The 14468-nt window shown below is 35.1% G+C and overlaps 2 protein-coding genes across 2 annotated transcripts in view; both read right to left on the minus strand.

Moving 5' to 3' along the window:
• The window catches only part of eIF3a (eukaryotic translation initiation factor 3 subunit a), a 35107-nt gene extending 33808 nt beyond the window's left edge, over positions 1-1299 (minus strand). Inside the window, exon 1 of the mRNA XM_069831892.1 lies at positions 1094-1299. Within this exon, the coding sequence (XP_069687993.1) occupies positions 1094-1142 (49 nt within the window). The 5' untranslated portion in view covers positions 1143-1299. The remainder of the gene's footprint in view (positions 1-1093) is intronic.
• A 4893-nt stretch (positions 1300-6192) lies between these two features.
• On the minus strand, positions 6193-14465 carry TfIIA-S (general transcription factor IIA subunit 2). The gene is made up of 4 exons (XM_069831896.1): positions 14199-14465; positions 13782-13886; positions 8613-8742; positions 6193-6295 (listed from the first exon to the last, which is right to left on the minus strand). Exons 1-4 carry the CDS (start codon positions 14268-14270, stop codon positions 6258-6260), a joined length of 345 nt encoding a protein of 114 aa, XP_069687997.1. The 5' UTR covers positions 14271-14465; the 3' UTR covers positions 6193-6257.
• Between the last annotated feature and the right edge of the window lie 3 nt (positions 14466-14468).

A 14468-nucleotide genomic window follows, 5' to 3' on the forward strand; every position in this document is an offset into this window, starting at 1 on the left:
ACCTCAACTAGTACTTCAGATTTTGGTGGCAACGTTGTGGCTTGGATTTCTACAACGAATCCAGACTCTTTCATTTATCATAAAGGACGAATTAAGTTTATTATTGCAGCAATTCTTTACTATAGCGTTACCACATTAAGGTACAAAATATGTATTTCCATGCTTGGGTTGTAATCGAGTCATACATTATATACGCAAAGAAACTGAGGGCCGACGTCAATTTCACATCGAAAAAAAGGGCTGAAAGTTGCTGAGAAAGTGCTGATCTCCAGAGAGATGGGATCACTCAGAGTGAAAGGTGTAGGTGGTAGGGAGAAGCACATGCATCTCATTTCCGTGCGTTTCCTTATTGTTTCACAAAGAAAAGGTCGAATCAGTGACAGGTTAGGTTACTTTAAGCTTTTGGTATGCCCTGGAAGAAAGGGCGCATTTTTAGACAATTGTTAGTATATGCAAGACATAGCAAAAGTCTAAACTAACCTAACCTGCCACTGATTCATATGTCATATGTCGCACATCAAAGAGAATCAGTAGATCTGGTTTGTTCAGGCTTTTGGTATGCCTAAAAAGTACAGGCCTACGCAAAGCATACCAAAAACTTCAACAAACCAAACCTAACCTGTCACGGTTATCGATGATTTCATTGATGTCTGTCATACTGACCTGTGTTTTCTACCAAATATACTCATATTTAAAGTATAATAATTGTCTGAAGTGAAAGTAATACATTCAGACGGTTGGTAACTATTGTACGAAATTCCAAAGTTACTGTTACAAGAGGTATGTGTGTAATGTGTCTAGTTAGTTTTCTCATCCTAGCTATCAACACAACAGTAAAGTAGGCCTATACAAAATGTCACTAAACTGGGTTGTTAAAAGAAGTGAATAGCTGGCGACGTAACAACAAATAATTAGGAAAATACAGTTGTGTAGGTCAAAATTATGACAATCTAAACACTTTCACTGCTGTTTTTACATGGTTCGAAAAACCTGTATGCACATATCTAACGAGTACATGTCACAAAATTGTACGAATGAGAAAGCATGGTAAGTCTTCCATATTGTTGAGAGCACATAAATGTTTCCGACTTACCATTTGCCCTTTTCAAGGCATTTTCAGGCCTTTGCCCATATCGAGCCATGTTTTCGTAAGTATAGTTTATAATTTACATGAGAAGAAACACTTCCATGTATCGGAAACTAACTTTTCTTCTCAATTCGATCACAAAAATTTCCAGAAAATTATTGAGAAGAACTTTCAACTACACCGACTAGTCTAGTACCACTAGAAGAATCAGCGGAAGTGCATTGACGTATCTAATTTTGAAGTTTTCTTTCTGTGTATCAATTACTGTTCGTTAATTCATTTATATCCCAAAACTTAATTAATATGAAAATTAGTTCAAAATTATATGCATTACTTCTACATAATAATTTTACAAGTTTTTCTATCTCTATACTTCAACAATTATAGTAGTACTTTCTAGGATTGTAGCATACAGAGAGTCTTTCTTTCCTCTCGGAATAGCATGAGAGAATTATCATTTTCAAATAATGCCGCAGTACCTTCTTTGGCGCTGCACACATTCTATCATTATCATTGCATATTCGTTCAGTCGTTCTGCGTTAGAATTTCATCTCGCCAAAAAAATTGTAATCTTATAAAGTGATGTCATGGATAAATATATAATTATATATTTATCCATGATGTTGTCTTGTTCTACATCCTTAAAGTTTCAATGCTAATGTAATGGAGAACAAAAAATTTAATTAAATGTAGTTCTTCACATCGCGCTTGCTGCTATACAGAATATTTGTTTTAACAGAGTGCAAATTGTACTTTGCTCTTCTATCAATAATCCGATTGAATTATTTAAAGCATTTATAGCCTAGATGAGTTAGAATTTCTTTACAGAGACGATTTTAAATGCAAATAAAACAGTATTTATGAATTTCAATCAACAACGGTTGCAAGACCCTGTACAGATTACACTTAACGGCACCATAATTAAAGAAGTTAAAAACACAAAATTTCTAGGTATCTGGGTTGATACAGACCTGACATGGGAAAGCCACATTCAGTTCTTAACAGAAAAAATATCTCGACTATGCTATGTATTCCGAGTCCTTTAAAAAATATCACTCCTTGAGCTACTATTGTCAGTTTATTTTGGCTATGTACATTCAGTCATATCATATGGTATCATATTCTGGGGATCATCATCAAAATCTTCTCTTATACTTAAACTACAAAAACGAATAGTTAAAATTATGAAGCAAGTATCCATTCGCACAGAAAGTAAAGGACTTTCCAAGGAACTTAAAATTTTACCGGTACCCTGTGTTTATATCCTAGAAACGGTACCGGTATGCTTTATTCATAAAAATTTAAATTCTTTTAAAACAAATTCAGAATATCACGAGCACAATACTAGGACATCCAATAATATACATTTGAATTATCACAGACTTGCCAAAACTCTCAATACCCCTACACATACTGGCAGTAATTTATATAATAAACTTCCCCCACATGTCAAGGCACATAACAATAGTATGTTTAAGAAATCTGTTAAAAATATATTACTGACACACATGCCAATGTGCACAAAGGAATATTTAAATATAAAGTTTTAAATCTTAACCATTTATTCTGTTTTCTCTTGTTTCATGTGCCTGGAGACCCTACTGGAAGAGAGGCAGCATCAAGACTCAGAAGAAAGAAAATCTAGTGAGCTAGTGTGTGATTACAAAATAATTAATTTTATGTATCTCTTAAAATAAATTCAACATCTTATTTACAAGTAACTATTCTAGTGTGTTATGCATTACTGACTGAATTAGTAGTATTAGTAGTACGTTATTTGCTTAGTAATTAAATACATTATATTCTAAGTAACTAGTATTCTATTAAATAAGCATGCGACATGTTACCATAGATTAAGATGACTGTAATATTTATTGTATCAATGTTAGATTAATGTACATTGACGATGCCATGAATAATTGTATTCCAACGGTTAATAAAATATTTATCTATTTATCTATCTGCAAATCAAGATTTCACGTATAACTCCCTGTAAATTTGATTTGAATAATTTCGAGGGAAAAATTGTTCCGGAGCCGGGTATCGAACCCGGGACCTTTGGTTTAACGTACCAAAGCTCTACCACTGAGCTACCCGGGAACTCTACGTTAAACCAAAGGTCCCGGGTTCGATACCCGGCTCCAGAACAATTTTTCCCTCGAAATTATTCTGTCTGTCTGTCTATCTGTCTGTCTATCTATCTATCTATCTATCTATCTATCTATCTATCTATCTATCTATCTATCTATCTATCTATCTATCTATCTATCTATCTATCTATCTATCTATCTATCTATCTATCTATCTATCTATCTATCTATCTATCTATCTATCTATATATCTATCTATCTATCTATCTATCTATCTATCTATCTATCTATCTATCTATCTATCTATCTATCTATCTATCTATCTATCTATCTATCTATCTATCTATCTATCTATCTATCTATCTATCTATCTATCTATCTATCTATCTATCTATCTATCTATCTATCTATCTATCTATCTATCTATCTATCTATCTATCTATCTATCTATCTATCTATCTATCTATCTATCTATCTATCTATCTATCTATCTATCTATCTATCTATCTATCTATCTATCTATCTATCTATCTATCTATCTATCTATCTATCTATCTATCTATCTATCTATCTATCTATCTATCTATCTATCTATCTATCTATCTATCTATCTATCTAACTTTGGAGACCCAGACTTTCTCGGAATATATTCCTCCTATATAGTCTAAATAACTACCACCAATTAATTTTTTTTCTTGATAAACGAACAGAAGGTGCCCGATTTGTTGAAAACCAGAATAGATAATTAAGATATAGGCCCATAGATAATTGAAGACCTCGGAGGTGAATAGTGATAACCCTCAAAATGGAGATTGACAGTTTTATGGTTAACTGCCCATAAGCCACATTATCTTTAATTAGATTATGTAAATATGTTAACATGATTGGATTATGCTGCTTGAAAAAAATGGCAATCTCTGTGTTTGCAGTAAAAATTAAAATGTATGCAATTTGTATATTACTGTGGGTTATCATTATTTACCCACAAAGTCTTCAATTAAGTAGTAGGACAATTCTTCTGCTCACATGGCACCACAGAAATTTACATTACAGCAAAGGATTTTCATGGTAGACACTTGTCTGAAAAAGTGTGATTGTGAAAAGGTAAAAAGATGATTTGCAAGATTTTCTAATATTCCACATGGCAACAGGATACGAGCCACCGGTATAGCTGTCAGCTAAGGTGCTTGCTGCCAGTTGCGCTCAGGTGTGGATTCGATTCCCGCTTGGATTTTTTCTGAGGTTTTCCCAACCGTAAGATAAATGTCCGGTAATCTATGGCGAATCCTTGATCTCATCTCGCTATAACCAATTCCATGGACGCTAAATAACCTCGTAGTTGTGTCGTTAAATGACCAAGTAAAAAAAAAAAAAAAAAAAAAAAAACACCGTGTGCAACCTCGATAAAACGTTACTTAGAGAAACTGGGTTAGTATTGAATAAAAGCAGCAAAAGATCACGGTGTGTACTTACTGAGGAAAAAGTGAATGAAATAAGGAAAGATTCGAACACACCTCATAGAAATAACTCCGTCATCTCATGCAAGAAACTGGTATCTCTAAAACCACTATGATTCTTAAATCTCAAGAGATGTGTTGCAGCAGAAGGTCATCATTTCCAACATCTCTTATAATCAAGGTAAATTCAGTAATAGTAAAACTGTAGACAGATTGCATAACCTTCATGCCAGTCACACGCTGCCTGGTCGACCTACGTTATGTAAGTGAATGCTTTGTAGCATGTAGAACCTAAAAAATGGGACACATTATTTATTAATGTCCCACCTACACTATAAAATAAGATGAAACTTCGATAGCCTCCCACAACACACACCCTCAATTGGGGGTAGGGTGCAAGAAAGACACTTCTCTCAAATGCAAGTTTTGAGAAAACTGATGTTGAAAATTCAAACCGTAATAATATTACCTATGCACGCCTTTACATTTTGGGTACTCCTGACCTCTATGTTCACAGTATAGAACTACAATTTGGTGATCATATGCATAACAGATCAAAGAACACAATAAAGCATTTTACTCAAAAAGGGCACATCCTCTAAATGCCTTTCTTTTTATTTTAGTTGGTTATTTAACGACGCTGTATCAACTACCAGGTTATTTAGCGTTAATGAGATTGGTGATAGCGACATGAGGCCGAGGATTCGCCATAGATTACCTGGCATTCACCTTACGGTTGGGGAAAACCTCGGAAAAAACCTACCCAGGTAATCAGCCCAAGCAGGGATCGAACCCGTGCCCGAGCGTAACTTCAGACCTGCAGGCAAGCGCCTTAACCGACAGAGCCACGCCGGTGGCCATGCCCTTCTTGCACCCAGCCCCTCAATAATAACACTCCACCCTAGAGACACGATGTGATCACTGAGAAGGTTATATACTTAATAGGTAACAGTTATGTGTGGTGCACAATATTCCATATTGAATAATTAGCAAAACAACAATTTACAATGCCTTGTGGCTTGTATGCCATTCCAAACCCCGACCTTTCTGAGCACGAGACTTTATATACTGTCAGTTATGGCCTAATGTTATAAGTAAAAACAATTAACAATAAGTATCTCAGTTACAACAGGCAATATGACAACATCCTGAGAGCTTTAAATGTAGAAAATGTAACAAGAACATTTGAAGCTCACATTACAATTAATTATGAACTGGAGAGGAAGTAATGGCAGATCAAGAAGGTGACCAGAACAATCTAGCAAATATATTCTTGCAATTGGAATAAGTCCAGTAGGTTAACACAGAGATACATTCTACTTTTCATTTGAAGCTGGAGTGATCAGACTCTTCAGCTATAAACCAACACGTTTTAAGTTAATGAATAGTACACCTTCAAAATACGACAAAAGAAATAACCAATATATATTGGTCTCCCTAAATGTCACACACAATACACAAAACATTCCTATGTTAATGGATTTGGTTATACAAGATTATGTAAGAAATTACACTTGATTGTGAAGGACGGTGAAAGGATATAAAGTACAAAGTAAAATCGACTAAAAACTATTTATTGTACACATACACATCAATATATATAAATCCACACACTAATACAAGTCACCGTCTGGTTGTTGGAGCAGTCTCTTCACCAACATCTGTAAAAGAAGAAAAATTTGGGCTATTATCTATATGTACATATGTCAGTAATATATATATATATATATATATATATATATATATATATATATATATATATATTCATTCTTTGGTTTCTTTTTTTTAATTTTACTGCAATGAAAATTAAGTTCATGAACACAGTAAAGTAAAAATAAATAAAACAAACTTTGTACACTCATGTAAAGAAAAAGTGATCAGCTTAGAAACATCTTCATAGCAGCCATGCACATGCAGTACAGTACAGTTGCAACGAAATTTTGCATCACACTATCTTTATGACTGAACTCAGTCTTTTCCCTCCCACGCCTTCAGAACAAACCTAACCCTGTTCTGCTGTTATCTGTTTCTAATTTAGATAATGATATAACTCACCAAACTTTCAAATACACGAATTTAACAACAAATAATTATACATCTTGATTAACAACTTTTAACACTATATCACTTTGGAAAACGTATTACGTGTCTTTCTCATGTTAAATTTTATATTACCTCGTTAACCTGTTTCAGCTTGTTATCGGCCATAATACACATAATATGTTTTCTGAAACAAATAATTTTTAAGATTTGCAGATGGTATGGCATTGTTAGCAAAAGAGGAAACGATACTAAGGGACATGCTACTGGAGCTACATGACAGCTGTATGGGATGAAGATAATGCAAACAAGATGAAGACCATGGCCATGGGAAGAAAAATAAAGAAGGTAAACTTGTGAGTTCTAAATGAGGCAGTAGTGCAAGTGAACAGCTTCAAATACTTGGGGTGTACTATAAACAGTAACATGAGCTGCTGCCAGGAAGTCAAAAGGAGGATCGAAATGGCCAAGGAAGCTTTTAATAGAAAAAGGATCATCTGCAGACCTCTGGAAAACGAACTAAGGAATAGACTAGTGAAGTGCTTTGTGTGCATTGTGTTGGGCAGAAACATGGACATCAAGACGAAGTGAAGAAAAACGACTAGAAGCATTTGAAATGTGGTTGTTGTTGTTGTTTTCTAATGCCAGGCGTTTGACAATAAAGTCATTTGACCTCTTGCACTCCAATATTTTTCAAAGATATTATCATGGCCAGCCACTGAAGCACAGATTTTGAGGTGTTCCGAATCCATTTCTTGGTTTGAGTTGCACAATGGGCAGTTAGGGGACTGATATATTCCAATTCTATACAGGTGCACTTGAAATGTGGATATGAAGAAGAATGGAACATGTGAAAGGAACAGACAGAATCAGAAACGAAGCTTTGTTGGAAAGAGTGGGTGAAGAAAGAATAATGCTGAAACTGATCAGGAAGAGAAAAAAGAAATTGGCTGGGTCACTGGTTGAGAAGAAACTGCCTACTGAAGGATGCACTGGAAGGGATGGTGAAAGAGACAAGAGTTCGGGGCAGAAGAAGCTATCAAATAATAGATGACATTAAGATATATGGATCATATGCAGAGATTAAGAGGAAAGCAGAAAATAGGAAAGACTGGAGAATGCTGGGTTTGCAGTGAAAGACCTGCTCTTGGGCAGAACATTATGAATGAATGAATTTTTAAGGTGCATGTGATCTTCACCGCACATACATGTGGAAAGACATTGGCAAAGACTTGTGGTTGAAGTGTGCAGTAGTTTATTGGTATAATGCTTGGCAGTCAATTAAAATAACACAGTTGGCCACTTTTTGTTTCTGTGAGTGTACAAACATATCTGTAAGTATGTCCTCCCAAATTTCCAACAAAAAATTATTGAATATTAGAGGCTTAAGTTATATGTCTCAGCCACCTACTAATTTCATAGTACAAGAAAAGTAATATTTTTAAGACACAAATATTACTACACTCTCTCATTTTAACATCTTCACTTGTATTTGACAATGTAAAAATAAGATTCGTTTGTTTGGTGACATCTGTAGTTCGGGAAATAATGATAATGAATTCAGGAATATCCCAGACATGAATCTATGGATAAGATTTTTTTTTTTATTTTAGTAGGTTATTTTACGACGCTTTATCAACATCTTTGGTTATTTAACGTCTGAATGAGATGAAGGTGATAATGCCGGTGAAATGAGTCTGGAGTCCAGCACCGAAAGTTACCCAGCATTTGCTCTTATTGGGTTGAGGGAAAACCCCAGAAAAAACCGCAACCAGGTAACTTGTCCCGACCGGTATTCGAACCCGGGCCACCTGGTTTCGCGGCCAGACGCACTGACAGTTACTCCTCAGGTGTGGACTCTATGGATAAGAATATACTGCTTGTTTTCTCAGATATTAGCCACATTCTCATTTGTGTTTCAGATTTCAGTCTACTTACTTTTTCCATCACAAGCCACGATTTTCACTTTGTCCACTTTGGCTACCTCCTGCACTTCGCGGAACTCAACATCATTTAACATGAAGGTCCACACATTGTCACAAAAACGATATGTGTTCAGTTTTCCAGCCTGTAATGTGACAAAAAATTGTTAGAAATATTTGAACACACATGCACGCTGCACACACACACCATGTGTGTTGAAAATGCCATCCAAGGAGCCCAATGTGATAAAGGGGATCAACACATGTAAAGTTAGGACAGAAAATTATTCCGTAACTCGTAGTTTTACCCAAAAGTCAAACGCAGTACATGTATTTCTGCAAGTTAACTCAGAATAAATAGCCCGAAAGAGTCCTCTACACTTTCTGAAATTGATTCAGTAACACATGAATGGAGTAGGGATGTGGTGACCTGCACACTACACACCAGAAAGAAATACAGTGAAACCTCTCCTTACGGACACCTCCCAGATACGGACACTCCTCATTTACGGATAGATTTTTATGTCCAACTGAAATAATATAGAAATAATGATAAATTTAACTCTCGTTTACGGACACTCTCAGACACGGACACGGACAGCTGTTTCACAGTCCTAAAGCTTGCTTTACCTCCTGACTGCAGAGAGAACTTGGATTTCAAGACCTAATGTGTTATAAAAATGGAAAATTTAGTTTTGAGAACTGTACAGAAATTCCTTAACATGAAAGCAGACAATAAGGGTCTCGTAGGCTACCACTAGCCTAGCCGGTTACCCCTTGTTAGCTGGAACCGGGTGGATAAACAAAGTCATAAAATTTAACCTGTCTGATGAGTCCAAGGTTTCCGATCGTGAAATTGTATTCTACACATGATAGGGTTAGTAGGATTATTCTCTTCACTTCAATCAGTTGTTCTGTTTCGAGAGACATGGCACCTGAATGTAAAGGTTAAGTTGAAAACTGTAAATTACAGTACTGCATAACTGTAGACCTAGAATAAAATTGCATGGCACAGTACTGTATTTTCCTTTTTCGGTCCTATTTACTGTAGTTCAAAGTTGCAAAAGATTTTACTGTAGTACAGTAGATTGTAATTAGAATTAAACTACAGTAATACATTTCATTTAAAGCGTGAAGGGATACATAATACATATTATAAATTTACTGTTAGATTGGGGAGCCTCCCTCCCAATAAAGGACACCTCCCAGATTGTTACGTCCCTTCGATGTCCGTAAATGAGAGGTTTCACTGTAGTAGGTCTCTTACTAGAGTAATGGTACAACAGAAAATGAAGCCACTGGCGTGGTCTAGAGATTAGTGAGCAGGAATTATGTTTGAAGGATGTATCCTGCCATGGATTCGGATCAAACTTTGTAGGATTACTTGACTGCTTTTCCGAGGTTTTCCCCAACTATAAGACGAATATCAGGTAATTTCATAGTGAATTCTGGGACTCATTACCCTGTAATCACGAAGTCCACTGATGCTTGATAACCACGAAGGTTTACACAGCATCATTAAATAATGGGTTAAAAAGAAACATATAATTGTGATAAACAGAAATATCCATGCGATGATTATGTGGTGAAATTTTGAAGTTCCTTTTCCCTTCCGTTGCATACATCACCAACTAATACCATATTTCACTAGATGTGTACAAACAATTTTTCTTCCTCTGACACATATAAAGTGAGCTGTACTGCCTGACAATAGAGTATTATTGCCATGTTTTCCTCCTTAACCACTGGCATATCAAAGAAACTGCAGGCTCGTTCGAATCACAGAAAATGAGTTGTCGCCACTTCTTTTACTCCTGTGGTACTTTCCATAATACATTATGGCTGGATACTGGAAATATTTAAGTTGCAGCTTTGGAACTTTCTCCACATGAAGATGACAAGTAACTGTCAACGAAATCCTCAATTGTTATTTGTGGAAGCAAAAATATGATTGGAGCAGCCAGTCTAAAAAGAAAAAAAATATTACTGAAGCCAGACTAAAAGACAGTTATTGCTAAGTAAACAAAAATAAAGATTTCGCCGGTAGTTAATGAGGAAAAAGCGACAATAATATATGCCCCAAATATACACATATCTACAGGGTGCTATTAGTACCTACAAACTCATGAAGATAACTAATCTATTATACAGAGTGAACGGTATGTAGTGTCATTAATTTCAGGATGTTATTCTTTGAGATATTTTAAACAAAAGAAGTTTAATACAATTTTGCCTCTTTTTGCTTCCTTATCGAGATATAAATCATTTTATATGTAACATTTCATGGCGTATTTTGGGAAGCTATTGATTTAATTACCAATATACTTACTCAATTTAAGACAGCAATGTATTATGATAATAAATGATTGAAAGAATTTTAATTTTGTCCTTTAACTGTGCAGAAATTTGATCATACTTACTTACTGGCTTTTAAGGAACCCGGAGGTTCATTGCCGCCCTCACATAAGCCTGCCATTGGTCCCTATCCTGAGCAAGATTAATCCATTCTCTATCATCATATCCCACCTCCCTCAAATTCATTTTAATATTATCTTCCCATCTATGTCTCGGCCTCCCTAAAGGTCTTTTTTCCTCCAGCCTCCCAACTAACACTCTATATGCATTTCTGGATTCACCCATATGTGCTACATGCCCTGCTCATCTCAAACGTCTGGATTCAATGTTCCTAATTATGTCAGGTGAAGAATACAATGCGTGTAGTTCTGTGTTGTATAACTTTCTCCACTCTCCTGTAACTTCATCCCTTTTGACCCCAAATATTTTCCTAAGCACCTTATTCTCAAACACCCTTAACCTATGTTCCTCTCTCAAAGTGTGAATCCAAGTTTCACAACCATAAAGAACAACTGGTAATATAACTGTTTTATAAATTCTAACTTTCAGATTTTTTGACAGCAGACTGGATGATAAAAGCTTCTCAACCAAATAATAACAGGCATTTCCCATATTTATTCTGTGTTTAATTTCCTCCCGAGTATCATTTATATTTGTTACTGTTGCTCCAAGGTATTTGAACTTCTCCACCTCTTCAAAGGATAAATTTCCAATTTTTATATTTCCATTTCGTACAATATTCCCGTCACGAGTCATAATCATATACTTTGTCTTTTCGGGATTTACTTCCAAACCTATCTCTTTACTTGCTTCCAGTAAAATTTCTGTGTTTTCCCTAATCTTTTGTGGATTTTCTCCTAACATATTCACGTCATCTGCATAGACAAGCAGCGAAATTTGATCATAACAAATGTAACATTGTAAATTCTTTTGCAGAATGAAAAGTTACATTCACTGATTTCCTGTAAACTCCAAATTAAAGTGAGAAGACAAAGCACAGTGTACATTGTGTAACTCGACATTTTCACTTGGTGGGAGAGCAGATATCAATGACCATATAAAAAAAAAAAAAAAAGCATAAATTGCAACTTTACCATCATCGTCTAAAAAAAATTAGATCTTTTTTTAAACCAACGGTCGCAGGAAAGAATAATTAAAATATGCAGCAGAAGAATGCACTTGTAACACCATCAAACATAAACTGCAATTTTCGTTCGATGGACTGCACTTCTTCCATTGTTAGGAAGTTTTTAATAGGAACAGCTTTACTTGATGTCGCACTAAATGTGAAACTGAATGTGTTGGCCCATTTTGTAATGAAAGCATTGTGAAGAAACTAGAAGCACCTATGTTCATTTCTGTGATGATTGATTCCTTCAATCACGAAAATTTGAAAATTTTTCTTATCCTTGTGATGCCTCCCCCCCCCCCCAACATAAGAATTAAAGTATGGATAATTTAATTTAGTTTGTATGGCTAACTTGGCAATTTAGTATCACATAAGAGTATCTCGGTTTTTTATTTTAAAAAATCATTAATTTAACACTAAATTTGATAGTTTTTAAATATTTCTGTAAACATAAGGCAAAAATAGACGACAATACAGTTCAAAGTGCATAATTTATTATTACATTGTTGTTTCCTGCCTATGTGTGCAGGTAGTCAGGACAGGAATATGATATTCCTGCAAACTTGAACCCCATCTACGACTACTTTGGCAGTCATCTACCCTTTCCTCTTCCAGTACTAATACGGTATATACAACAATGAAACGTAGTATTCCAAATAATTTAAAAAATAAATGGACTTGCAACTACAAAGTTATTGAACATGTTAATTAGACAGCTACTTTATGTTCTTGTTTCAATATTTCTTCTACAATTTTTAATTAATTTGAATGAAAGGAATTATTTTCTCATTTAGAATATTGACAATACTGAATGAATTACTGGTCATTGGACAGATAGCATTCGGTATTATGTAAGACAATGAAACCTTAAAGCGTTCAAGCAGGTTTTTTCGTAATGGTGGCAGTGGTACAGCTAAGAAAAGTAAATATTGGTAGATGATGTGCGGTAGTTGATGTTCTGGAAACTGAAAAGTTAAATAGGTAAATGCTTAGTACATCACTGCCACTTAAGAATGCCATATTTATTTTTTTGTTTTTTACAGAAAGGCTCACTCCTGCCACTTAGTAGCAATGCCGTATTGTATTTTTCCCGGACCAAAAATACAATATGGTTTTCCTACGAAGTGGTGGTAACATGTTGAATATTTAATGCTAAATTAACTTTATGTAACAGTAGAGGGTACAAGTGCATGTGAAGATGTATTTTCTGATACACTTCAATTTGTCGGTGTGGTCAGATGTTCGTTCTGTACTCCCCTCCTTCCTGACGCAAGTCAATATTTGTAAGCTTTTAAATTACTCTCCACATAGTTCTGCAATATAGGGCCTATACTATGTTGCATTGCAATTTTTCGGCCATTCTTCGATATCGCCCCCATAGACTGACGTCTGATTTAAGTTTCTTTATGAGTTAGATGGATTAAATGAGGGATAGCTATAAGCCGAGGTATGTGACAAGGTTGTAGGTTAGTTGAGGGAATTATTTAAGTACGTTTTCTCTCCCGTGTAGTGTGGGGGGATAATTACTGAAGTTTCACCCAATTTTTCTTTCTTTGTTGGCTAGCTGCTTACTGTTACGTTATTTAATACCGGTATTTTTGTTATTAAAATGATGAAATTTGTGGTTACCGTATTAGTAGAAAGAACCGGTTGTTATAAAGTAGAATGACACCACTACGTGGTAGTACCTGTAGTACTTACCTTGAATGTTAGTCGAGATTTTACTCTCGTAGCAAGAGCTGTATTAATAGATTTATCAAACTGCAGAAGAACTTTGATGGCAAGCTGTGGAGTAATTTGTCCATACTGAAACAAGGAATGAAGGAAACGGATAAAACAGATTATAACGAGTCATAAAAAAAACAGACTTAATAAATGGCAAACTAATGTACCGTTTAGGATAATTAAGCAGATTTGCTTTATGTGGAAATTACAAGATTACACTACAAACACGAAAATCTATATTGGTACCTACATTGAGCATCTAACCCTACAAATCTTCAATCTAGAAATAAAATATATACAACCTTCATTTTATCCAAGAGTAATATAATATATATTATATAATTTTAAAACGGTATGCGTTCTCTACGTGTTAAAAAAATGTTGTGAACTTACTTGAATTAATTCGTCCAGGCTTTCTTGTAATGTATTGCCCAGTGTAGTGTTCCTGTATAACTGATATGACATGTTACTTCGATATTCGGTAATATTTATCTTGAAAGCGAATGTATTTAAAATCCCTCCTACACCCACAAACCAAAGCCTCCACCCCTAACCTATACCAGCACATTAAAACACACCCCACATAAATATCATAAACACGTGAACTACGACGACAGGGAATAACAGCCACGATGAACGAAAGCAAACGGGTACTTTTGATTG

This window comes from Periplaneta americana, chromosome 7 (assembly GCF_040183065.1).
Source record: "Periplaneta americana isolate PAMFEO1 chromosome 7, P.americana_PAMFEO1_priV1, whole genome shotgun sequence".
NCBI classification, from domain to species: domain Eukaryota; kingdom Metazoa; phylum Arthropoda; class Insecta; order Blattodea; family Blattidae; genus Periplaneta; species Periplaneta americana.